This window comes from Mastomys coucha, unplaced genomic scaffold (assembly GCF_008632895.1).
Source record: "Mastomys coucha isolate ucsf_1 unplaced genomic scaffold, UCSF_Mcou_1 pScaffold22, whole genome shotgun sequence".
Taxonomy (NCBI): domain Eukaryota; kingdom Metazoa; phylum Chordata; class Mammalia; order Rodentia; family Muridae; genus Mastomys; species Mastomys coucha.
The window spans coordinates 90,347,423-90,373,518 of NW_022196905.1; the positions used below are offsets into that span (position 1 = coordinate 90,347,423).

General features: G+C 46.1%; 1 protein-coding gene across 2 annotated transcripts in view; it reads left to right on the forward strand.

Moving 5' to 3' along the window:
• Prdm8 (PR/SET domain 8) overlaps nt 1-20,773 on the forward strand; it is a 21,504-nt gene extending 731 nt beyond the window's left edge. Inside the window, exons 2-6 of one of the 2 annotated variants that reach the window (XM_031336900.1) lie at nt 5,955-6,060; nt 13,064-13,196; nt 15,372-15,592; nt 16,514-16,742; nt 17,128-20,773. In XM_031336900.1, the coding sequence (XP_031192760.1) occupies nt 15,374-15,592; nt 16,514-16,742; nt 17,128-18,743 (2,064 nt within the window). In that variant the 5' untranslated portion in view covers nt 5,955-6,060; nt 13,064-13,196; nt 15,372-15,373 and the 3' untranslated portion in view covers nt 18,744-20,773. The remainder of the gene's footprint in view (nt 1-5,954; nt 6,061-13,063; nt 13,197-15,371; nt 15,593-16,513; nt 16,743-17,127) is intronic. The other variant, XM_031336902.1, reaches the window with a different exon arrangement.
• The last annotated feature ends 5,323 nt before the right edge of the window (nt 20,774-26,096 follow it).

Here is a 26,096-nt window from a genome sequence, read left to right on the forward strand (position 1 = left end):
TCTTCCCCCCCTTCTCCTCTCTTCTCCCTCTCCCCTCCTTCCCCCTCCTTGCCTAGTTCTCTTTCTATTCTCTCCTCCGCCCTTGCATTTCGGTAATTTCTCCTATTCTTAGAGTCTATACAGAGACTCGAGAGGAGTTTGTCTGCCCCTGGGAGATGCTATACAGGGCGATGGGTTTCCTGCCCAGACTTGTTGCTCTGTACGATGCCCCCCCACCCCGGGCGGTGAATCGAGCCATCAACCTGGAGTATGGACAGCTCCGGGAAGTTGGGGTTTTCCTCTGATCCTGGTAGGAAAAAAATGGGGTATTTGATCAGGGAGTGAGTGTTATGGTGGGGAGTAGTGCATCCTCAGACAGAATAAGTGAAGTGAAGTTCAGTCGCTTGGTACTGAGTTCCTTCCTCCCACAGCATTTAGGACGTTCCATACACTCCTCCCTTAAAGAAGACATTCCAAAGAGGGAAAGTCAACCTTCGAGACCAGTCCTCTCTGTTTCTACCGAAGCCGGGGCTGAGGTTGGGGGTGGAGAAAAGACACCACAGGCCGCGATGGCCTGGCCCCTGCGAGCCCATCTGACGTCCCGTTTAATCCCCAAGTGTCCCAGCGCGTGCCCACAGTGCCCTCACTCCGGAGCAGGTTCCATAAGCTCTCAGAATAAATCCCCTCTGAAACATTAATCACAGGCGACCAGCAAGTGCACACTGTGAGCCCGCCCGGGGTCTGCCCCTTAAGCCCTCCCTCTGCCTTCTGAAAAAGCAGCAGAAGCCAGGGGCTCAGTTTATCCCTTACAGCAGAGATCTCTTGACCTACTGGACGTGCTTTCCTGAAAAAACCTTGGCAAAGTACAGGGGTATGAGAGTGGAGAAAAGAAGTGAGGGGAGATAAGCGGGAAACTGGGGTGCAGGTTAATTACTGAAGAGTAACCCTAGCCAGGAGCCCAGAGATTGTACAGGAAAGGCGGCACTGCGGTGGGGGTGGGAAGCCATTGGGGGAACAGAACACTGGGCTAGGTTAGGAGCTGGAGTTGGAACCCAGCTCTTTTCCTCCTTTGCTTCAATCCACGTGACCTCACGGAGGCGTGCTCCCCTTGTTAGAGTCAGCTTGCGAGAATCAGGGTTTGCCCCACTGGGGCTTGTTGCTCGCACTTGAGATTTCACTATCATGTCGTTCAATTAATCATATTCCACTTCTCCTATTTTATTCAAAACCGTCTTCCAGTTCCCTCATAATCGTAATTTGCGCCATTGCCTTTTATCCTTGATTAATTAGGAAGCTGAAAATGATAATGGAGGGTTGGACCAATAAATTAGCTTTAAGAACAGACGGACCGACAGCCAGGGTTGACAGCCAGGGTTGCTGTGTGGGTGGCCGCTACAGAAGGGGTGGGGGGCGGCTTCCTGGGCAAGAAATACACTAGCCGGCCTCAAATACATCGGCTAGTACCACTCCCTGCCCTGAGATCTGAAAGACCCCTTCTCTAGTTAGAGTCTGCACTTGGAGAGCAGCTAGTGAGGGCGGGCTTCACCTTTCTTTTTTGAGGCTTGTCTAGTGGGCCGGGTTTAGAGTCGTCCCTGTTGAAAATATTTCTTCAGTGAGGGGCTAGAAAGTTATCATTGGTTTTTGCCCTCTTGCCTCCTCTCTCCCCTTACTAATCGAAAGATTGAGGAAAATCTAAAATCAGTCCCGTAGCTCCCAGGCCCAACAGGCAAGGACCTTTTATCCTTCCATGAAATCGCTCATGCCTCCAGATTGGCTAAACGGAGAGAGCACTTTGCGGCTCTTCACGGCTCTTCACGGCTTCGCTCCAGCCTCTTTAGCTTTCAATTGAAAACCAATTAAAGGTTTCTATAAATCTGTTAGCTCCCCTTTTATCTGGGGACCCCTGATGCATGCGATATTGCCCTTTAGACGGCTCTTCCGTGTTTTGTTTTACAATTGTTGTATCAATATAATGCGGCCTTTCTTCTCCTGTCTCTATAGATACAGATACACAAGGAAAACCGGAGCTATTCAGGCTCATTTGTCCATGAGCCTAGCAGCGGTGCCCTTTCTCTGCTGCTGCTCTCCCTGGTTCGGTAGCAGCAGTTATGGTAGAAGCAGATGGCTGCTGATTGGGGGAGCTTTGTGGCTCTAATGCTGAATACTTTATGGAAAAGGACTTTATCATGCTTGGTTGGGCAGAGGGACAAGGGGGTGAGATTTATGGCCAGGAAAAATAAATCTTTTTCCAAGTTGTGGCTCCTTCTCACCAGCGTCTCCTCTGACCCTGGGGTCAAACACTAAGAAATTGGTTTGATTTGATTTGATTCGCCTTTCTGCTAACAGCATTTTTTAGCCAGGATCTGCGTGGAGCCTGCACCGAGAGCCAGAAGTTTATGAAATACCCCAGGTTGCCAATGCTGCTTCAGCATTGCCTCACCCCGGGGTGAGGACCAGAAGGACATGCTCTTAAATGCTGTTTGAGGCCCTGTTTTCTTGTCTGTCTTGCTGAGTGAGGCTTCATTGCTGGTTATCCTATGATCAGTGAGGAACAAAAGGGAAAGGATGCTCCCACAGCCAAAGCCAGAGGACTGTTCTTGAAGGAGAGAGAAAATGACAAATATAGAGAGGCAGGTGTGTTTATCACTTTGAAGAGGTTTGAGCTGGAAGGTAGTTTAAGGGATATCTGTGAATGCAACACTTTTTTAGACTGGAATTTAAATTCAATTATTGAGAGACACACACAGTGCAAGCTTCTACTAGAAGCCAAACTCACCTTAACTCACCCTTATTGTTCACCTTCTCTTTACCTCTCCTGATTTTCTTAAGTCAGGTGTGTTCTCTGCTACTGGAGTGTGTAACCCTCACCCTTGCCTTTAGAAGCTGTTCTAAAGCACTGTTCCCCCCTCCCCAACCCCACTTCAGGGCACATAGACGGGCCCCTAACATGCACAGTCTCTTGAAAGCCTGGCATTAAGGCAGGCTAACCAATCTCAATGCTGATTCTCTTTCTATCTCAGTTATAGTCCTTGTTTTCCCGACTTTGGAAATGCCATTTTTCCTTTTTAAGAAATTATCATCCTCCTCCTTTTTCCAAAGTCTCTTTATCCTGTTTTTCATATTTTATCCTGACCCTAGAAACCAAAAAGGCCAGGGCAGCTTCCAAAAAGGTCACAGTTTTCTACCAAAAATTTCCTCTACATCTCTGAGGAATATTGCTACCCCACATTCCAGCAGGCACCTTTACATCTTGTTTCTTTTTAGAGAGGAGAAAACATGTAGTAACTGAGCTAAGACTCAAAACATATATTCACTAGCATGTCAAAGCATTTAGGCACTTTGGACAGCTCACTTCTGGCCTTTTCCTAAGTGCTAGGCCACATGTTCTACCACAGTTAATTCTTATGCTGATGCAGTAATTTTTTTATTAGGGTTACTCTTCCTTCACAGGAAACAGCAGCACAGAGAAGCTGCCTAAGCCAAGCATGTGACAGAGCTGGGATCCCAACCCAGGCCTGCTCTTGCCATATTGGAAGTTCAGAGAGGTTAAGAGGCTCTCTCAGACACTAGCTAGCTAACTGAAGACTCGGAGCTCAAATATATATATGAGTTCAGCATCAGCATCCCAAATAGAGAGCACTTAACTTTTTTCTCCTTTATCCTTTAGAAGGAGGAATTTGGGAATCCACAAATGTTTCTGGATTCAGAGACTGGGCTGGAGATTTCAGATAGCTGAAGATCATAGCTTAGGACAAACATAAGTAATTCTGGCTGCGGAGAGTGTGCACAATAGGAGGAAGCAGATGCTAGGCTAGTAGTAGATACCAGGACTGGAGAGGGGAGGGAGGGAGGTTGAGGGCTAGGAAGAACTTAGCCCGGTTGCTCAAACATTGGAGGGGGCTTAGGATGTGGCTTGCGAACCATCCCTAGGAAAATTAGCAGTACTCTGTGCCAGAGGGTATGTGGCTACTGCTCTTCACTCAGCTGCTTGCTCCGTGTAAGTAGGGGGGCAGAGATGGGAAGGCTAGATACTTCTCTCCAGCCAGGACTTTCAGAATTGTAAGAGGTAGCAAGTGGTTACAAACCTGCTTTGACTGTAAAACTTGGGTTAACCAATAACACATCTATGAGTTCTCTGTTTTTCTGAGCCATCTTACCTCTGACAATCCTACCTCAGTTCCTCTTGAATCTAACATGGCACTGCGACCCTTGGCACCTCCCAGGCAGGAAGCAAAGCTCTCCAACAGGAATGGAGGAGGGAGGAGAAATAGTGTCTATCCCTTTTATCTATCTCTTCTGCCCTCCTGCAAACTCTTGAGGGCCGATGGGTGGAGAGACAGCCAGTATATAGGAAGAACCCATAACAGGTTTTGTCTACTACATATCCCAGTGCCTCCAACCAGAAGTCCTCAGCTTTCACTGAGCCCTTTGGAAAATGGGTGAGCAATACACTTCCCTGCTTTCCCAATTAGGAAACAAAGATAGCGTTGGCGAAAACGGACATCACTGGCATGAGTATTTATTTGTCCTATACTACCTCTTTCTGTGTACTTGCTAAGTACAAGCACAGCCCTCACAGTAACTTCACAAAAGGAATCCTGTATTACCTTGCATTCACAGATGAGGCTGAACACATGACCCATACTCCTAGAGCAGGAGCTAAACCCAGTGTATCTCCTCTGATTGGGGAAGTATGTCTGCCTGTGTGCATGGTGCTGATTCTTCTTGGGTCAGGGCTCTAGGCTTTTAACTAAGAAGACTTGTTCATTAATGAAGGCATTGAGAACTCCCCAGGATGTCAAAGACTGAAATGAAACTAGCCCTGGCTCTTGGAAGTAATCCCTTACCATCTGCCCAGCAACTGGCTTTCCAAAACTTGCTCATCCTCGTTCCCTCACGGTGTCCTCATTGCACTCCCCAAGGCAGCTCTTGCCAGCTAGTTCAACTGCAGGGAAATGGAGTCTGAGCTAGGTCACTGGCTGCCCAGCTAGTTAGAGTGCTAACACAGGGGCATTCGAAAAAGCTGGGCAACCTGCCAGGGCTAGGTCGTGAGCAGGAGCAGGTGGGGAGCGATGCTGGTGAAAGGAGTGCTTCTGTCAGAGCAGGTTTCACCTTAGAGACCTCTTTCTACAAGGATCGCCTTAGCACCTAGCAAAAGGCATTTGGAAGGTTAGGGAGTCTGGGAAAAGTGACAGACCTTTAGAGCTTCACCCAGCCTCTGCCTTACCAAGAGCACCAAACAAACCAATTGGCCTGTCCCTGCTATAAGTTCAAGGTTCCTCTTGTGCTCCCCCTACCTCCACTCACTAAATGCAAATGGGATGGAGGCCCTGCTACTGACAAGCCTGAGGAATATAGTTGGGTGCCCTCCCATTTGGCCTTCTCTGAAAAACTCTTAGCTCTGTCACCATTGCTGAGGCATGGGCACCTCAGGAGCAGAAATTTCGATGACTCAGAAGGACCATGCTTTGCCTTGCCACCCAAACTCTGAGCTCAGATGTGGTTCTAAACCCAATGAGTTTAGGGAGGAGATAGAATCTGCCATGATTGGGCTGCACTGGCTTTTTCCACAGGTTCAGGGGAACCCTACCAGTATGCAAACAATATGCTAGGACCACAGATTAACCTACGAAGGTATGATGCCGAGGGGTATCTGTTCAGACATGGACATGGCACAGTAAAGCTATACTGAGAAACTTTATCCTTCTTTACTGCCTTGCCTCTCTCTAGGGACAAAGGCTTTATAATGTGATTACTCTTGAAATGTGTTCTCAAAACAGTGTAACAAGAAGACATGTAGCAAGGAGCATTGAGTTCAGTATAGACATGTAGCCAAGGAAAAGACTGAAACTCATCATTTTAATTGATGATCTCAGCAACTTTCACACCCTGTTGTAAATGCACAAGCATACATAGAAAGGGTTAACAGTGTTTCTTTTCTTTTCTTCTCTTTTCTTTTCTTTTTTTAATGGAAGATGGCACTTCAAATGTCAGGGAAACAAAGTCAGCCTGGAGTAGAAAGAAAGCCATCGTCAAGATTGGTTGGGCTTCTCTTGGTGCCAGGCTTCCAGGGCTGCACAGGTAGGTCCTTACACATTAGGAGCATCTCTCTGTGTGTGTTTAGTTATGGCTCTTGGGAGGGGAAGGCCTTAGGGGCAAGGTGACAGACACTGCTTTACAACAGATTCCAAAGGCAAGAGAGGAATGCCCTCCAGCAGCAGGCCAAGCACATCAGGTCGAAAGAAAGTAAAACTCAAAAAGGGGAAGAGAAGATGCAAGATCTGGGTAGGTAGTTATTTGCTTTTGTTTTCAGAGACAGGGTTTCTCTGAGTCCTGACTGTCCTAGAATTTGCTTTGTAGACCAGGCTGGCCTTGAACCCACAGAGCTCCACCTGCCTCTGCCTCCCTCCAGAGTGCTGGGACTAAAAGCACGCCTGGCTGATAAAGGTAGACCTTAAGGTAAATTTGACCTTTCATTGAAGAGTTCCCTACATGTATATTTTGATGTTTGAATTTCAATTTAAATTGAATTGAAAATGTTAAAGTTATCCAGAGAGAGACAGGGAGGTGTGGGGAAAGAGACACCATGAATGAAGTCCATAGCTGTTTTGGCCTACATTGATTCTGAGGCCTAGGATATCACTCTATCACGGCTATTCTAGTTAATTATATTTATTCTTAGGAATATTCTTAGGAATATTTGGCAATTTCAGCCATCATTCATTCTTTAAAACATGAGTTCTTGTTAAAATGTTATGGGGGTTCATCTACTACATTCAAAAGAACAACATATCTGCCAGCCGCTACTGTCTAGTATTTCTTCCACCTCATAAAGTTCTTTTACTGTGGTCTGTAACACCTATGATGTTACTGTGACTTGTGTCAAACTTTACATCTTTGAGTTTTTAAGCGTACTAAATTGGAATACACTTCCAAGTAGTCACCTTGAAAACCACATTTTCTGGTGGCTTTAGTACTTTTGAACATCTTTTGAAAGTCCCAGGATTTCCACATAACATTTGAGAAAACACCCTCCACTGGTATTAAATTAGTCTATGTACCACCTGTTGTTCATTTGCATGGGAAATAATGGAAGGTGGAGGCTTGTACTCCAACAGTTCAATTGGCAATCTGAACATGGAAGTGAGTTAGGTTTCAGGGGACTTCTAAAACTCTTGCAAAGCAGTGTGGATCTCACCATTGTTAACTATTGATATCAGTCCCAATCCCCCAAAGTCTCAAGAGAGTCTATGACCATTAGCAGATTCCTAGCTAGAAAGGCCTGAGCATGTGAGCAGTCTGGCTAGACTCCTCCCCCAAGAGAAGGGCTTCTGCTGTTCACTCCCAACAGCAGGACTTCTTGAAGGGTACCTGCTCACCTGCTCAGAAGTTTGGGTGAGATTATGCATCAGGGAATGAGCCTGCCTGTGTGCCAATAACTGCCTCCTTTTGAAACTCTAGAGTTTGTTATAGCTTGACATGAGTAATGGGTCTCAGGCCTTGAATGCAGGCAAGGTCTTTCTCCCGGCTTTGTGAAGACTTTGGTTATTGAGTTTCTCAACTTGGTGACATTCTCCTGATTTAAGTCAGCTTCCTCAAAAGTCTTTCTTGAATGCCAAGCATTCCACGATCCCACTCTGCCTCACTGTGATAAGAAGGGTTGAAGGTTTTCCAGGATCTTTTGTTCTGCTCACCTGCTATGGTTCTGTTGGGGGCCAGAGTCTGGGAAGAGCTGATGAATCTACAGGCTTGACAGAAGACTAATTGTTCCTTGTCAGATATCTAGACATTCGTCTAGGGAGTTGTACAAAGTCTGGCAACATCCAAGGGTCAGTATACTAGACTTGGTTCACATACCCTCCCCACCCAGGTGAGTGTGAAGCATGGCTTTCTAGATCAGTAGAGTATCATTTCAGTCTGCTGGCCCTTCTAGAGGTCACACTCAGAAGCCATTGAGCCAGGACGCTGCCACTCAAACCGAGGAAAGGCTGCCAGAGTAGATGCAATACATGTGATTTTAAAGGCTAGCTGGGTCTTGGGTGAACTTCAAGAAAGGTGTAATTGGAACTCAGAAGCCCTCAGATGAATATGCAGACTTTAGAAAGGCAGACTGTAATAACAATGACACCAATACTGGCAGTGTCTACAGTTACAGCAGCGAGAAAGACAGCTGAGGGGGGAAAAAGAAAGAAAAAGGCCTTTCTTTCCTCTTTCTTTGTTTTTTCTTTTTCCCTTCTTTTCTTTCTTCCTTTTTTTTCCTTATAGACATAGGTGAGGAAAGAGCCAGGAATAGGAACTTCCTCCTGACAGGCTAGAAAGCTGCACTTCGCATGGGTTTCTTGTTTTGCCAACACCAGATCAAGAAGCATATACTTTTTTTTTTTTTTAAATAGCCACCCAGTGAACTAACAAGAGAAGGATAGACCCAAACTGACCTTACATATATGCTTGCAAAGCACAAATTGTGCCCTCAATCTTAGCAAACTTTTGTCCTCACCAAGATATAAAACAAACACTCAGATTAATCTCCCATACTCTCTTAAAACCCACCAGGTATTATTCTCAGGATAAAAGAAAATTAATGGCTCAGTGGCTAGGAGCGCTCATTGGTTGCTCTTCCAGAGGTCTTGAGTTCAATTCCCAGCAACCACATGGTGGCCCCCAATCATCTGTAATGGGATCAGATGCCCTCTTCTGGTGTACAGGTATACATGCAGATAGAACACTCATATCCATTACTAAATAATACATCTTAAAAAGAAAAATAAAACAAAAACCAGCTCTCAGGAGATAAAGACAATTTAAATCTCTGAGTTTGAGACTAGCAGGGCCTACAGAATGAGTTCCATGAAGGGCTACAGAGAAACCCTGCCTCATGCCCTCACTACCACCATACCCTCAATATAATCAAAAGGGAAATAAATTATTTGATGTCCCCCCATCAAGTGGGACAGTGGTAGTGTAAGTCTTTAATCCCAGCACTTGGGAGGCAGAGGCAGGCAGATTTCTGAGTTCGAGGCCAGCCTGGTCTACAGAGTGAGTTCCAGGACAGCCAGGGCTACACAGAGAAACCCTGTCTCGGAAAAAAAAAAAAATCCCCCATCAATAGCTTCGGCATCTGATAAATGTTTCTGCTTCTACATAGAGATCATAAGTCAATTCTTTCCCTTAGAAAATTCCTTATTCCAAGGGATGACATTACTGCCATACTCTCCCTGGAAGTTGTTCTTGTTCTCTCTAACTCTGACAACCTCTTTCTGTGGGAACTTGGGAAGAGCTGTGGACGGCCTCCCTCCCATCTCTGAGAACAATTCTCCCTTATTATCTCAGAATAATTTCACTAGTAATTGCCAAACTCTTCTGCTCACCAAGACTGTGTTAGTAGATTGTTTTGGCAATCAAATAAGAGATATAAACAAAGAACCTAGGCAGACCCAGAAAACTAATGTGTTACTAAAGTGAAAATTCCTTAAGTGACTTTTTCACAGAGATGTCATTATTTTTCTTCTGTTGTAATTGTTAAGCTTTTTGGGGCCCTGCTTCTTAAGCCTGAGAGATTCACTAGGAACCAAATTTCCTTTCTCATCCTTCCTTTACCTCTTGTCTTAGGTCTTAAAAAGAACCACACCAACTTCTCTTTAGCCTTCTTTTCCAAAACAACACTGCTCCAGTCTACACATGGTTTTGGGGTTTTTTGTTTGTTTGTTTGTTGGTAGAGGGTGGCTGTTACAGCTTCAAGAGCAGAGCAGCTCTTCTTACTCATTATACCTGTAGTTCTAGTCATTTAATTGGAAACCCCAAGGAAAGAGTTCCAAATACATTCATAAACCCAGTGTTCTATGTCATTGCATAAAACTATTGGGTGAAGCGTATTTTTATAGTGCTGTCTGAGGCTGAATAAGTGTCTCAACTCTTCATTTAGCATCAGTGAAATCCAGCAGTTGATTTCAAAGTAGCTTGTGCACCAACTTAACCCATGCATTGCGAGAGAAATAAAAAAAATTATCTATGGATTTGATTAAAACTCTATTAATGATTGTCATTTTGAGCATTTATATGACCAAATAAAATGTGCACCACTTAATATACTGGAGACTTCTGGAAGTAAGAATTTCAGCATACTCTTTGTTTGGTAATGTCAGCCATTTGGTCTTCAAACAAAAGAGCAACTCAGATCCATAAAATCTGAGGGATTTAAAATTTAGATATTTTAAGATCAGGAAGGGAAATTTACTTAGAGGGTGGAAAAATGGGATAAAACACCAGGCAATCACAATATGTGTCTTCTTTGGGCTGGAGGGGTGCTTGCTTGGTGGCAGGGAACTTGAGGAAGTAGGCCCCTCTCTTCCTGATGTAGTGAATTCTAGGTTCCCTCTAGATTTAGACTTGAAAATCAAGCTCGTGAACTCCCATCTAAAATGCAAGAAGCATTCTTATTTCACACAAGGTAGAAACAAGAACTCAGTCCTTGAGCAGAGCTGCATAAAAAGAAAAGAGACATAATAGTAGGAGAAGAAAGGTCAGACACCAGAAAAGCACCCTCCAGTTAGGATTAGCTTTCTAGAAGCCGACCTTCTGGAGTGGAATGAGTGTTTTGGTATTTACAGGATGTACAAAGATTGTTAAAATACATGAGCTGATGATGTCTTCTGAGAAAAACATATACTTCATGTTTTCTAAATGATAACCAGACACAAAGCCCTTAAGGCCCCAGACAGGCCTCCCCTTAATCCCTTTGCATGTGTGAATCAGACCCCTATACCACCACAGCTCTCTCAGAACTCATTTGTTTATATTTTAGGTTGTGAACCCAGCCTTTGGCTGGACCACATCTCTAGCCCTAGAACTGATTTTCTATCATGCCTTTCTATTGTTTACAACTGGGTCTTCTGGTCTTTCTTGTTCTTCCTTCTCTTAACTCATTTATATCTCACCTCTTTTCTTCTACTCAGGTGCTTATTTTTCATATTTGAGACAACTCCTTCAATGTTTCTAAGTCTGCAATTTGTCCTTTAAAGAACCAATATGGGGATGCTGTGTGTGTGAGAGAAAGGCAGCAGGAGAAGTGAGGAAGAGGAGGAAAGGAAAAGGCAGAGGGTTCAGGAGGAGGAAGAATCAATAGTCATAAGAAAACTGTTGCCTAATACAGCTGCAGACTCTTGCATAGAGGTATCTGAAGTCTGCCATTGAACTGAACTCCATTGCCTGGCTATTTTAAGCTGCACAAACTTGGGAGGGAGAAAGGACACTTTAGGTTGAAAAGAAGCTGCAGATTTTTCTTTGAAAGGTCAACAGTCAATCTGGAAGTCAGGTGAGGATTTTGACCTTTCTCCTGTCTATGGTACCTCCAGGTCTAGCTTATTTTAGGCAGGGATTCTATCTGAGATCGGGACTGGCAACTTTCTGGGGAGGTGACCAGAAAAACAAAAAGATGCCAAAGAAATTAACTTCTAGGAAATTCCCTACGTTTCTCCAATGCCCATTTTTCCCCAGGCAGCAGGTACCTGCAAGGTACATTAATGTCTTGCTGGCCTCCAGGCTTCCAGACAGAAGTCTCAGAGCTCCATAAGGATTATACAGTCAGCTGCTCTTTGCCAACCCTCATATGCTCACCCTGAAAGGCAAGGACAGAGATTTGTTTCTCCCTTAAATTCTGGCCCTGACTCCTGCCCTTTAGTGAGTAAACTATACATTTGGATCTATACTCAACCTGACCTATTGCTCAATTGAATTCAGGGAGAGTGGGCGTCGGAACTGAGGGATTGCCTGTGCCACTCAAAGGCCTTTCTTTCCTTAGGAATAGAAAGCCTACCAGAGAAAAATAGCCCGAGAGCCCCTAGAGCCATTGTTTTGTGGCCCCCGCAGAAGGAGAAAACTCTCTGGCTGTCAAAGACCTCGAGTCATTAGCATCAGCTGCCGCTCCAGAGGTCAAGCCAGCGCCTCTAAGTGGCTTAGCGCACAAATGAGACTCCCGAGACAGCCTCACTCCTGTGATTCCATCCACTCCTCCATCAGCGGCTGGATGTGAAAGGCTCTTGAGAGTCCTTCTCAGTATTATTATTATTATTTTTTTTAACTTTGAACCATCCTTTCTTTACCCCGAGGTCTTAGAATCCAGGCCGCCATTATAGGACTCCCTTGGGAACCACATAGTACAGAGAGAGCGCAGAAGGTGAAAAGCTTTAACACCTGAGTCCAATGACCCAGGCTTTTCCCAGCAACGCTCTGCTAGACCATACCCACGCACAGACCCTTGTCCTGGGACCTAAACACCGCCGAAGTCCCTTTAGGGGTCTGGCAGCATTCCAGATTTATCTTCTTACCCCATCCTATTGGGAGGGAGATGACTAAGCCAAGTTCCCACCAAAACATAACCCCCTGTCGCCCGCATTTACCCGGGACTCCCTGCTAGGTAGCGTGAATGCATTTTAAGGAAGTCTGTTTGTCACCTCCTAGGCCACTAGCTTCACAGATCAGAGGCAGCTCAATGGCCAAAGAAGCCCGCGGGGCAATTTCTCACCCTCCCTTTTGGGGGCGGGGGCATACCACTCAAACTCTGGGGACATATGTAAGTAGTTCACGCGCTGGCAACGTAGCCAACTCAACTCCTTGTCCTACGTCCTCTGAGTGCCTAGCAAAACGGAAAAAAGCCGCTCTGCTCCTTCTGGCACTTTCTTTGCGGAGCCTGAAACGGATTTTGCCAACCAAGGAGTCCCAGAGGGACCCAGCTGCAGGAGGAGGCAGGCCAGGATGCTCTTGGGAGCCTTTGCCACTTGGGGAAGGAGCTCAGAATCTGCCCGGCGCGGGCAGGCCAGAAAAACCAGGCTTGTGGCGCCGGAGGGATCTCCCAGACCAGCAAGAGTTAAAGGGAGGGGACGTGGGCTGTCACGCGTCATTGGGCAGATTATGTGCAGCAAACAAAAAGTGTGTGTCTGCGTGCCAGTCAGTCATTGCATCGGGTCCATCTGTACAACTCTCTCTCTCTCTCTCTCTCTCTCTCTCTCTCTCTCTCTCTCTCTCTCTCTCTCTCTCTCTCTCTCTCTCTCTCCTAATCTATCTGCATCTCTCTTCTCTCTTTGGACAGAACCCACAAGACTGACATCGACACCTCTTGACATGGAGATACACTAATGTAATAGGCAGAAAGGAACACTGGGTTGTACCCCGTCGGTTCCAGGTGGCCTTATTTGGGCGACTCGGTCCTGACCTTATTTCTGGTAAGTCTATTTGCATTGACGTGGGAGGGGGATGGGAAGAGGACAGGTTAAGTAGAAGAAGTGAAAAAATTGCCCCCCCTCCTCATTATCTAGAAGATAGGAGGGAAACGATCGCTGAATGTTAGCGCCACTGCCAATAAGATTATACAAAGGGAGGAGCGGGGTGGGAGCACTTTGCTGGAGAAGCTAGGGACTGGGGAGCTCGCGGTTGCCAGACAATGCCAGCCCGGAGTGGAGGAAGAGCATCAGGCAGTAGCGACCGGTTTTCAGCTAGCCCAGCTCGCTCTGGATTTCCCCGGATGATCTGCGGAGGAAGAGAACCCGGGGCCTAGAGACGGGCGTAGGACTGTGAAAGGCTAGATAGGACCCCGGGAGTCCTGCCTATCGCTTATTGTGGCTGGTTTGTGTCGTGGCGGCGGCCAAGGCAGCACGAACCGCTATTAGCCCGGCTGTGGGATCTTTTCGCTGTATTGTTAGATAGAACTGCATTTTAATGACTGAGTCCCTGCTGTTGCCAAAGTGGAGGGCGATCCCCTCTCACAATGAAAAGCTTCCATGAAGAATACTTTCAGAAGCGAGGCAGAAATCAAGGTACAAAACGTTGAAATGTAGGCAACTGGGAAGAGAGAGTGGGCTCCTAGTGAAAGGGAACTGAGAGAAACTGTATTCTGCATCGTATTTGATTTGCAGTTGGAAATCAGAAAGAGACAGGACGAGCGCAGAAACAGAAAATAGTATAGTCAACTTTCTATGTTGTGGCTATTTTTTCTTATTCCCACTGTCTGGAAAATATGCTTGCCATTTGGGGGTATATGGGAGAACGAATAGGAAAGAGGCTGGACAAAGTTACAGGCATTGCATTTTCTTACAGTTGTAAGACTAATTGGCTAGTTAGTGGATGTTGATTAAAAAAAATTCACATCACTGATATTGTTCTTTAATGAGAAGCTAGCTGAATGAGAAAAGAATAAAATCGGTTCTCCCCCTGCCACTTAAGGTATATAAATACAGAGACATCACTGTCACTGGTGAAATTGCCAGGGAAAAATCAACTTGGAGGAATTGTTAGATTTCCCCAAGAAAAATGACATGGCTAACTAAGAACTAGTTTAAGTATCTTATATTACTGCTTTCTTTAAGTGCTAAGTGTTGCAGGGGGTGTCCAGTGGCTGAGGAAGGAAACCATCCCTGTATGACAGCTTAATAGGGAGGCCGCCACTGGGGCATTACTTCTAAATTGCTGCGGATTAAACAGCTGGAGGGCCCACTGAGGACCATTCAAGCAGGGCTGACCCCTTCTTGCCCAAACAGGGTGGTATCTAGGGAAGTGAGAATTCACCAGTCATTACACACAGTATTTCAGACAGGGGACACTTCAAGCCTGCCCTATACCTGCTCACTTCATGGGCCACAGGCGACTCAATCCACCCTCTTGTATAACAAGGTAACTGGGATTCAACCTCATCCATAAATAAGCATGTCGAGAAAAAATAATTACCTCTGCTTGCTGCTTTTAATTAAAGCCTCGGAGGGATGGCGTTGGATTATGGTAATGAGCAGACATGCGTCCCTTCTTGTAGGCTGCAAAGAAAGGTTAGCTGACATAGAATTAGTGGTCCTGACACTCCACTTGAAATCCATTCGCCATGCTCCGCGGTCCCCGCCTGCTAGCTAAGGCTGCTCCCCTCGTTAGAAGTAAAGAAGAAATCACATCGAGGCACTGGGTTCAGTATACAGGACAGTCCCTCAAAGATTAAAAGTTTTTTTTTTGGGGGGGGTATATGCAGTCAGAAAATCTACATATGCTGGTTTTAAAACCAACAAAAGCAAGCAAACCTGGAAAAGCCCTGCCTTCGCCCCATGCCCCACTCTATAAATCCCGAGGAACATACACACAGCCTGCTCCAGTCTTCACAAGCTCTTTATTTTCTTTTTCTCAAGCAGGAAGTGTGCTCTCATGCTTCCCGTTCCAGCTATTTGAAAGGAAGGGATAATACTTTGAAGTTGGCATCTTTAAAACATGCCAGATTGATCTGCTTTATTTTTAAAGTAAGAGCTACGTAAAAAAGCCGGCAAGTGCAAAGAAAATATATCTGGTATCGGAAACACTCTGCCGAGGTTCATGGTAGAAAAAGCATTAACAACTCTCTTCTTGTCCTGGGTATCTGTCTCCAGTGATGGAGGATTCAGGCATCCAGAGAGGCATCTGGGATGGAGATGCCAAGGCTGTCCAACAATGTCTGACAGACATTTTTACCAGTGTGTATACAACCTGCGACATTCCAGAGAACGCCATATTCGGTCCCTGTGTTCTGAGCCATACTTCCCTGTATGACAGCATAGCCTTCGTAGCCCTCAAGTCCACGGACAAGAGAACAGTACCTTACATCTTCCGGGTGAGTCACAGCAAGTGTGATGGAGGTGTCTGAGGGTAATCTCCTGTTGGGAATTGAGCAAGGAGCCATCAGAGCGGAGCCAACACAACAAAAATTAGAAAAGAAAAACTGGATTCAAATCATCAGCTGATTTTCTGAGAGAAAGGAAAAGACAATACCAAGGTTGCCTGAACCGGGTATCCTGGTTCTGGGTTCCCTGAATTAGGACCTCCCAAATTGCTAAGGACACCTTGCCAGCACTGGGGCTTATGAAGTAGTCTTTGGAAGTACTTTTACAAGTATTGAGTATATTTGTTTTGTAACCTGGGAGGTCTCCTCATTGCCTGATTATTGTTGCTTTTTTTAAGTTAACATTAGCTACTGTTCAGAGTTTGTATTTAAATCAAAATGTTAATCGTTTTGGTAGCAAAGCATCTTTAAATCCACGTTTGTGTTTGTAACTGGCCTCTTTCTTCCTAGTCTTTCTTTTTTATTATTATCATTTTATTTATTTACATGCCAAATGTTGCTCCCAGTCCCACCACCCCAGAGTTCCCAGTCATTATTCATGAAGTCAAGCTGTTAGTGCTTCATGTCACAGTTAGGAAGATGGGCGTGAGTGCCATAGAACAATTTCTAAGACCCGAACTTGCCTTTTACTGTTGAAACACAGGAAATTCCCTCTACTTTTGTCATGTGTAGTAACTGAAAAGGAAATTCTCAAGAGGCTACTCTGTAAGACTGACTCAATATTGGCAACGGGTTATCATGCCCATTGACCACTTAGCGCAGGGATGCAGTCCGACTTGGGTCAACTTTTGCAAACTTGGTTTCAGATAATTGTTTGGAAAGAACAAAAACCAAACAGAAGAAATATCCGTGTTTTCTCTGGTTTCTGTCGTTCACGTGGATCCCTCTTCTTGACTTTCTTACATACTGTAGGTAGACACTTCGGCGGCAAATGGTTCCTCAGAAGGTCTCATGTGGCTGCGGCTGGTCCAATCAGCCCGAGATAAGGAAGAACAGAATCTCGAAGCTTATATAAAAAACGGACAGCTGTTCTACCGCTCTCTCCGCAGGATTGCCAAAGATGAGGAGTTACTAGTTTGGTACGGAAAAGAACTGACGGAGTTGCTCTTGCTCTGCCCGTCCAGATTACATAAAATGAACGGTAGGTTGGCTCGCGCCCCGCGTGGGTCCTTCGCTAGCTGGGGAGAAGTGCAAGGGCCAGCAGGGACTAACCCGCGTGCCTGGGCTCACCTTGCTTTTCTTGGGCACCTCATAGGCTGGACGAAGTTTCTGAGGTGTTGTCCAGAATGGAACTGAGACAGAAGGGGAAGGATAAGTTGGGGAGCGCCTGACTTGACAAATGTACAAATCAAGAAAGTTGCACCAAATAGGATAGTGTATTCTTTTCTTGGGCACTCACACCGGAAAAATAACGTGAATTTCTTATGGGGATGTTGGCTAAGTGGCCTAGGGGCGATGCTAACTAATCATGTGGTGTGTGTGTGTGTGTGTGTGTGTGTGTGTGTGTGTGTTTGCTCACTAAGCAGGGTCGTCTCCTTACACGTGCCTGGAATGCAGCCAACGTTTCCAGTTTGAGTTCCCCTATGTGGCACATCTGCGATTCCGCTGCCCCAAGAGACTTCACAGCACTGATGCGAATCCCCAAGACGAGCAAGGGGGCGGCGTGGGCACCAAGGAGCACGGCGGTGGAGGTGGTAAAGAGCAACAGCAGCAGCAACAGCAGCAGCAACAGGAGGCGCCGTTGATCCCGGGCCCCAAGTTCTGCAAAGCTGGCCCCATACACCACTACCCCGCGTCATCCCCGGAGGCGAGCAACCCGCCGGGCGCCGCGGGTGCCGGCAGCGCCAAGCCGTCCACGGACTTCCACAACCTGGCTCGGGAACTGGAGAACTCCCGGGGAGGCAGCAGCTGCGCGGCCGCCCCGGGCATCGGCGGTGGCGGCAACGGCCACCAGGAGGCGGAGCTGAGTCCCGACGGCGTCGCCGCGGGCGGCTGCAAAGGCAAGAGGCGGTTCCCGGAGGAGGCAGCGGCGGAGGGCGGCGGCGCGGGGCTGGCCGGCGGTCGAGCGCGCTTCTCCGAGCGGCCGCTGGCGACCTCCAAGGAGGAGCTGGTGTGCTCGCCGCAGCAGTACCGCGCCGCCGGCAGCTACTTCGGCCTGGAGGAGAACGGCCGGCTCTTCGCGCCGCCCAGCCCCGAAACCGGCGAGGCGAAGCGCAGCGCCTTCGTGGAGGTGAAGAAGGCGGGCCGCGCCGTGGGCTTGCAGGAGGAGGCGGCGGCGACAGACGGCGCGGGGGGCACGGCCGAGGACCCCGACGCGGGAAGCGGTGTCGCCGGCGGCGGCGGCAACGGCTCGTCCGCCCCCGCGGCGGGGTCGCCAGGGGCCCCGGAGAAGCTGCTGGCCCCGCGTCCCGGAGGCGCTCTGCCCGGCCGGCTGGAGGGCGGGAGTCCCGCACGCGGCAGCGCGTTCACCTCGGTGTCCCAGCTGGGCGGAGGTGGCGGCGCGGGGACCGCGGGGACCGCGGGGGGTTCGGGGGGCGGCCAAGCGGCCGCTTCGGACGAGCGTAAGAGCGCCTTCTCGCAGCCCGCGCGCTCCTTCTCACAGCTGTCCCCGCTGGTCCTCGGCCAGAAGCTGGGCGCGCTGGAGCCGTGTCACCCGGGAGACGGCGTGGGTCCCACCAGACTCTACCCGACCGCCGCCGATCCGCTGGCTGTGAAGCTGCAGGGAGCCGCGGACCTGAACGGAGCCTGCGGGCCCCTGGCGAGCGGTGGCGGAGGTGGCTTGCCCAAGCAGAGCCCCTTCCTCTACGCCACCGCCTTCTGGCCCAAGAGCTCGGCCGCGGCGGCGGCAGCGGCGGCGGCGGCCGCGGGGCCCCTGCAGCTGCAACTGCCCTCTGCGCTCACCCTGCTGCCGCCCTCCTTCACCTCGCTGTGTCTGCCCGCGCAGAACTGGTGCGCCAAGTGCAACGCCTCCTTCCGCATGACCTCCGACCTGGTGTACCACATGCGGTCTCACCACAAAAAGGAGTACGCCATGGAACCCCTGGTGAAGCGGCGGCGGGAGGAGAAACTCAAGTGCCCCATTTGCAACGAGTCCTTCAGGGAGCGTCACCACCTGTCCCGGCACATGACCTCGCATAATTGATGCGTAAAAGACTCCGGCTTTCCACGCGTGTGCACGCACAGTCAAGCCACCTGCAGGAGCAGACACGCGAGGACATCCACCACTACCTTATGCCCCCAAACACTGCAACCAAACACGTGCACACACAGGTCCCTCCCCTCGCCAGGAGCCTCATCATCCAAATGTTTAATTTCTCACACAGACACACACACACACACACAAACACGTACACGCACATGCACACGCCCGGACGCACGCACGCGCGCGCGCACACACAAGACAGGATGGTGGATTTTGGATTGGGTGGGTTGTTTGAAGGGGGTTTTCTTTTGAATGCACGAATTTTCACTTTCCCAAAAACAAAGGTACATTTTAAAAAATGTCATATATTGCAACATATTGATGCATTTGTCATACGTTTCTACTTAAATTATTAAGCACTTATGGTTTAGATGTAATAATTATATGTAAGGGCAAAGTTTATTTTAGATATAAAGTAATGGAGAAAGAGGAGATGCATTCTGCATTTCCTGATGACAGCTGTGTTCTTACAAAAATAAACAAAATGGATAAAAAGGGGGTCACCATTCAGTTTAAGTTTCTAGTGGGAAGTGCATGTATCATGAAATGATTATGGACTTCAGTGGAGAATGTCATCAATGATGTAAATATGTATTTCCTTTTAATACAAAGTGTAATTTTGTGCCAGTGACACGGAGTCTGAATAGTTACATGTTTCTTTTATCCCTAAAAGATTTATTAAACTTTATAGTTTATCCAGGTATGTTGGATGCTTTGACAATAAATAACTATTTTCCTCAAAGCAAATATTTGGAAAGTTTACAAAGATATTTTTAGGGTCAGTCTAATACTTTGGATAGTTGATGCATTTTCATTGACTCCTTGAAAAGAAGCAAAGAGACCCACCACAGTCTCCTTTGCAGGTATTTACTACAAGTCAGTTTTGAGCCTAAGGGTATTTATTGACTGTCACTTGAAGATTCTTTAGCTGGGAGGTGTTGGGTTTAATGATCAATGACAAATCACTTAGGCACAGTAACAGGTAACCTGTCAGGGCTTTGTTGGTGTCTGTTCCAGAAGGAAAAGAATTAATCTCCACTGAAGTGGCCAGTTTTTTTGGACAGCATCTGGAAGAACAGATTTGTAGAAAAGAATTTCAGGATCTCATAGTGATGCTTCCTCCAAGGGATGTCCTACATTCTAGAACTCTCAGCTTTCTATCATCCATTAAGGACACCATAGAGAATTTGTCAAGTAATACAATTTGAAGTTCTGGTCAGGATGTATCAAAGGGCTCAGTTTCTACACCTGTGCACCAGGAAGTGAACCTGAGAAAAAGATACTGAGGAACCAACTGGTTCTTTATGAAAAGTCCCTGTCATCTTCCACTACTGTCTTCAATTCTTAGAGAACATCTTGTATATATCTGGCGTACACTGAAACCTCTACACTAAAAACCAAATTACCAATGAGACTTCTTACGAAGCAACCTCAGCCTCCCTCCCCCCAGAAACAAACTTCTTTCTCCAGAGATTGAACTACAACTTCCCCCTCCCTTTCTGTTGATTTCCCCCTTATGTCTGCAGGATGCTTGTGGATAGATCTCTAGTGGGAACTCCATACATGTCTTCATTTTAAGGCTTTCTAAAAACTTTCCCTAAAGGGTTTTGAAGCCTTCATTGTTTTAAAGCTATCAGACAGCAAGCTGCATTTAGAGTAGAGACCCTGTAAAGAATAGTTGTAGGAGTAGTAAATTTATTCAGGACATATGACCACACTTGGTGAAAAAGCTCTTTGTCTACCTTGGAGTCATTCAAATACTATTTTGGTACGATAATTCTTTGAGGCCTGCTTTCAGTTTTCCCACATAGTCTGATGATTTCACACTCAACCTGCTCGGAAGTGTAAGTAAAGAAAGAATGGTCCAAAACTTACTGGATTTACCTGTGCTAATGTTGGCTGGTGTCGCCATTGTTCACATCATTTGGTGTACCTGTGTATTACTTATGTCTTCTATAAAACCAGTGAAGCACATTTCAGTGTCTTCAAATTACTTCTAGCACAGAGGAGGGTTTTTGGTTTTTTGTTTCCCTGTGAAACAAATAATTGGACCTAACGAGAGATTTCTAGAAAAAGGCCAAGATTAGTTGTGAAGAAAACTGAATAGCAGGATCATGGGAAGATACTTAGGAGTGAGGAGAAAATAGTCCTTAGATGTTGCTTAAATCACACTGTCCGACTGATTAAACTCTCTATGCTTGGGACACTACTGTATTACTGGAACAAAAAAAAAAAATCTATTAAAAATGAGCAAACACAGGCCGTCTTGGGAATTGCCTTTAAGAAAAAAAAATACTTGAATTTACTTTCCTGTTCTATCTTACCCTTCTGGAATTCCAACTTTCACTTAACAGCTTCATTATCAGTGAGGATTCCAACAGAATTGAATTGTCTGAGAGAAAAGTTCAGCGAATACTGCTCCTGGAAAGGGGTTTCCGAAGGGCACACTCAGGCATGCTAGTCCCTTCTCTAGTCTCTTTGGTTTGGTTATTATCTTCCACATACCATCAAGCGGAAGGCTTCCCAATGGCTGAGCTATCTCCTAGGCGATCCAGGTAGGCAGATAGATAGTTTAGCTCCAGGGTTGGCTATGCCGGATCATTCTGTGCATAGACCGTTTTCTGGCAGGAGTAGCAGGGGAGGGATGCTCAAAGCTAGTTTTACCATTAGCCAAGGTAAATTTCGTAATGTTTTCTTTTAACGGGGCATTGTCAGATGCACTGCGATCCTTTCCAGAAGAAAGCTTCTAGAGTTCCAAATCTCTCCTAGCTGAGGTCATTCGCTGAAACTGTGTTAATGCCTTCACGCAGCTGCAGAGGAAGCAAGGTCACGGGGCTCCGTGACAAGCTGGTTCCACAAATTTCATGCCAGGTGTCCCAAGCTTCCAGGCCACGCAGGTGGCCTGAGCTTTGAGTGTCCTGCCGGAAAAAACCAGGTCACAAAGTCAGCCAGTTGCGTCCCAGCATTTGTTGTATCCCAGTCACTGGAATCACGCCCGGGAGTGATCTGACATCTGGGGTCTTCTTCTTCAGGCATTTGAGCATGGAGGAGCCCATATGTTACAGGGTGCCTTTATGGGGTGCAGCGTGCACCCACGGGCCTACAGAGCAAGGAGGGGGCATGAAGGGACGCACGTGAATCTGCTGGAATGTACAAGTCCGAAACGAAATCTTATCTGGGAAAATTACTAAGTCTTGAGCTTGCAGCCCGAGTTCTCCCTGAGCCTGGAGTGTGGCAGTTTCAGTAGGGTGGGCAGGAACTAGTTGCAAACACCGGCTGTCGTCTGTATCCAAGTTGAGTGATGTGTCCTGCATCTGATCTCTGAGCTGTGGCTTCCTGTTCCCTGTTAAACTTGTCCCTGATAGCTAAGTCATTTCGGCAGTTTGCCAGTGAACGTTACCTCTAATGGGAAATTGTAGAACAAACAAGGGCCAGAAAAGTCCAGAAAGGGGCGAAGTGTCCTTTCCCCCTTCCTTCACGAGTTCTTATTTGAAAACTGGGAGAATCTAAGTTTTCAAGTGTCTGAGCAACTTCACCTGGGGGAAAGGGGACGGAGGGGGGTTAGAGTCCACTCACTCTGTTTCTCACACGGAGAATGGTTCTCCTGCCGGCTCAGGTGTACTGCAAGTTTCAAGGCTGGAGTAGCGGCCCCACTGATCTGGCAGAGCCCCTAAGCCCAGCGCCCAGCGTGAAGGCCAACACCACCGGCAGCGGTGTGGGGGCAGATTTCCCAGTCCTTCTTCCTGGGTGGCTCAAACTCAGGTTCTGGAGTTAATAGAGCTGATTCTATAGTATCTCCTCCTTTCTTAAGTCCTCATCCCCTCACTCCGATGGCCTCTGGGTCTCCTAAGCTTCCTTCCCAATTTTAAAGGAAAATCTCCTTGGAAGGTCTGTCCTTCAGGCAACTGGTCTAGTAGTTCCCTATGAAGATGACACTGCAAATTACTCATCCTGGGATCAGAAGAGATGGACTAGCCAACACACACACACACACACACACATCACACATCACACATCACACATCACACATCCTCTTTCAGGTTGTATGTATACAGGAAGGTAAGTTTGCATACATGTCCACCTATATATAAACATATGTATTTAGTATGTATACAAACTGCACATAAATTTTAATACATATTTGAGTACAAAACAGGCAGGAAGTATTTTAAATATTCTTCCTATATTGACTTAGTTTAATCCTCACAACCTAACTAAGTGGGTGAGTTCCCACTTGGAGCCCATTCCCTCATGTCTCAGCATGGTTCATATGGCTGGTACTTTGGAATAGAGAGGTGGGTATTTAATTGGGTAGAATGTAAAGAACAGTGGTCATAAGTCAGTACACATGCTCCACAGCTTGTGGCCTAGCTGTTAATGTTTCCTTTCTTGAATGTGAGTAATGGACTTATCGATAATGATATATATTTTTTTTAGATTTTTATTTATTTATTTCATGTATATGATGAGTGCACTGTAACTGATGAGTACAATGTAGCTGTCTTCAGACAGAAGAGGGCATCGGATCCTATTATGGATGGTTGTAAGCACCATGTGGTTGCTGGGAATTGAACTCAGGACCTCTGGAAAAGCAGGCAGTGCTCTTAACCACTGAGCCATCTCTCCAGCCCCTATAATGATATCTTGAAATTCAACTAAAGTCGTATGTGTAAACGTTTGCCATTCTGTCATATACAATGGATATCACTATTGGTGAGCAGGATAGACTTTAAAAAATATATTGCTGGACAGTGGTGGCACACGTCTTTAATCCTAGCACTCAGGAGGCAGAGGCAGCTGGATTTCTGAGTTCAAGGCCAGCCTGGTCTACAGGGTGAGTTCCAGGACAGCCAGGGCTACACAGAGAAACCCTGTATTGAAAAACCAATATATATATATACATGTATATACGTATATACGTATATATATATACATGTATATATACATATATATTGGTTATATAAATACACATATATGTGTGTATTCATATGTATATGTATACACACACATATATGTATATATATACATATATGTATATATGTATATATATATATGATGTGAGTACACTGTTGCTGGCTTCAGACACACCAGAAGAGGGAATTGGATCCTGTTACAGAAGGTTGTGAACCACCATGCTGGGAACTGAGCTCAGGACCTCTGGAAGAGCAGGCAGTGCTCTTAACTGCTGAGCCATCTTTCTACCCCCTCCAAATAGACTTGTATTTTCTATTTATTGTCCTTAGTTGATTAAGATACTCTCATACCTCTATGAGGAGTCTTTTGTGGCCTTAACTTTCTCTAATGGTCTTTGCTTATTTTTAACCATAGGTGAAAGCTATCACTGGTTGACTTTGGAGGTACACATGTAACCACTTTTAAGACTTCTAGCATCTCAAGCTTACAAGGGACCCACTGGGGTTGGGGGGAGAGGAGGGAATGTGAGGCAAATCAAGCCAAGTTCAGGTTCATTCATTTGCATATAGTTTTAGCTGCCTTAGCTGCAACAGGACTAAAAAGTCTGGTATTTATAAATGATAAGCCACCATGATTATAAAGATTGAAAGGATCATAAAAAGAATCCAAACTATAATTTATCCTGTCATAGACAGAGTGATCAGACCATAGAAAAGTAGATTAGTCCTCTTCCCGGTTGCTATATGCCAAGCAGCACCTTACTTGGGAAGGTCTGCTGTGCTCAGAGTTCCCCCTGCAGATCATGAAGCCCCTGAGCTGATTCGTCTGTTAATGTCATGCAAAGGAACCCTGGCTTCAGCTTCAACTTTTCAGTATTTATAGGTGTGCTGTGAGCTACAGGACTCTATATTTATCATAACTACTTTTAACAATGGAGGCTGGAAAGCACCTATTACATTGTCCCTTCTCTTCTGTGTTCTTTGGAGAACAGAATTATATCTCTATTACATCTTCCCTTCTCTGTGTGTTCTTTGGGGATACTTAATGGAGACAGTAAGGGTTTTTGCAAACTAAGAGACGTAGGCATACAAAATTTGTCAAAAAATAAAAAATAAAGAAAACCATAAAAGTAACTGTCAGCTCTTTGTTTCTCCACTTCTTCCCAAAATGCTCAGCCAACAACTCTAAATGCCATTCCTGTGGCCATCCCCCAAGTTTCCAAAGAGAAATGCACAAATCACTTCTGTCCTTGGTGGTGGTAGTGGGGGCTCAGTGTGGATTGTTTCCGGGGTTGAAATCTGGACTGTTGCCCCAGACCTACATTTTTCCTCTGAGGCCAACCGGGCAGCTGTACAAGTATTACGAAATTGGAAATTGCTTGTGTAACTCAAATAATCTTTTCTGTGTGTGTGAGTTTTTTTCCTGCTGAAGTTTTAAATTATTATTATTATTATTATTATTATTATTATTATTATTATTATTATTATCAAAAGTCCTCGATGACTTCTTTTCTCTCAAATAGAGTAAATTAAGATCTGTTTTCCTCTCTGGCAAGACCTTTCTCCTGGATCTATAAGAAAGACAAATGTGGTCAAACAGCGACACCCAGCCCAGAAATCCATGAAAGCCACAGACAGAAAAGTGTTAGTTTGCTTCTCCTCTAGGCTCAAAGGGAAGTGGGGTGGGGGGGGTGAGGGGGTGTCAAAGAAAGAACATAAAGGGAGTATGACTTCAGAGTCAGCCCTAGGAAGATTAAAGGTAGCATTCCAGGAAGGCAATTATGCTTCTACTCAATGCTTTCAAGAATGAAAGTTAACTACTGGCTTTAGAAAGGAGACCAGGCAGGGATAAATACTGAGTGTATGAAAGCTGATCTCCAGGGAGGTTTAATCTGCTAACTGAATTCCATCTCCCAATCCCCCCAACCGCCATCTTCCATTGCTCACATCACTAGGCTTTTAGAAATCCCTCCTTCCTCCTTTTCCTCCCTCAAGCAAAGAGGTATCATCTAAAATTCTCACCAGTGCCCGTTAATAGCCAAGATAAAAGTTTCAACTTCTATTAGACTTTTAAAAAAAAGTGATCTTTTTCCCCTCTCCACTCAATTTCTGATCTTGGAACATCTAAATAAAGAGGAGCATTGGTGGGTGGAGGTCCCTCTCCACTCAGGGTGATGATGCTTCCAAATCAGAGGTGTTTCATGTTTGAGGCTCTGACTTATTAAGCCTCCAAACATGCCTAAACCTAAAACTGGGACAGACGTTTAGAAAACATAGCTTTCAAAATTTGAAATTCCATACTTAGGGAAGAACAGCATGGTAAAACAAGTCACATCAGGTTATATGATTGCCATCAGCTCACATATGAACTTCTTAAATC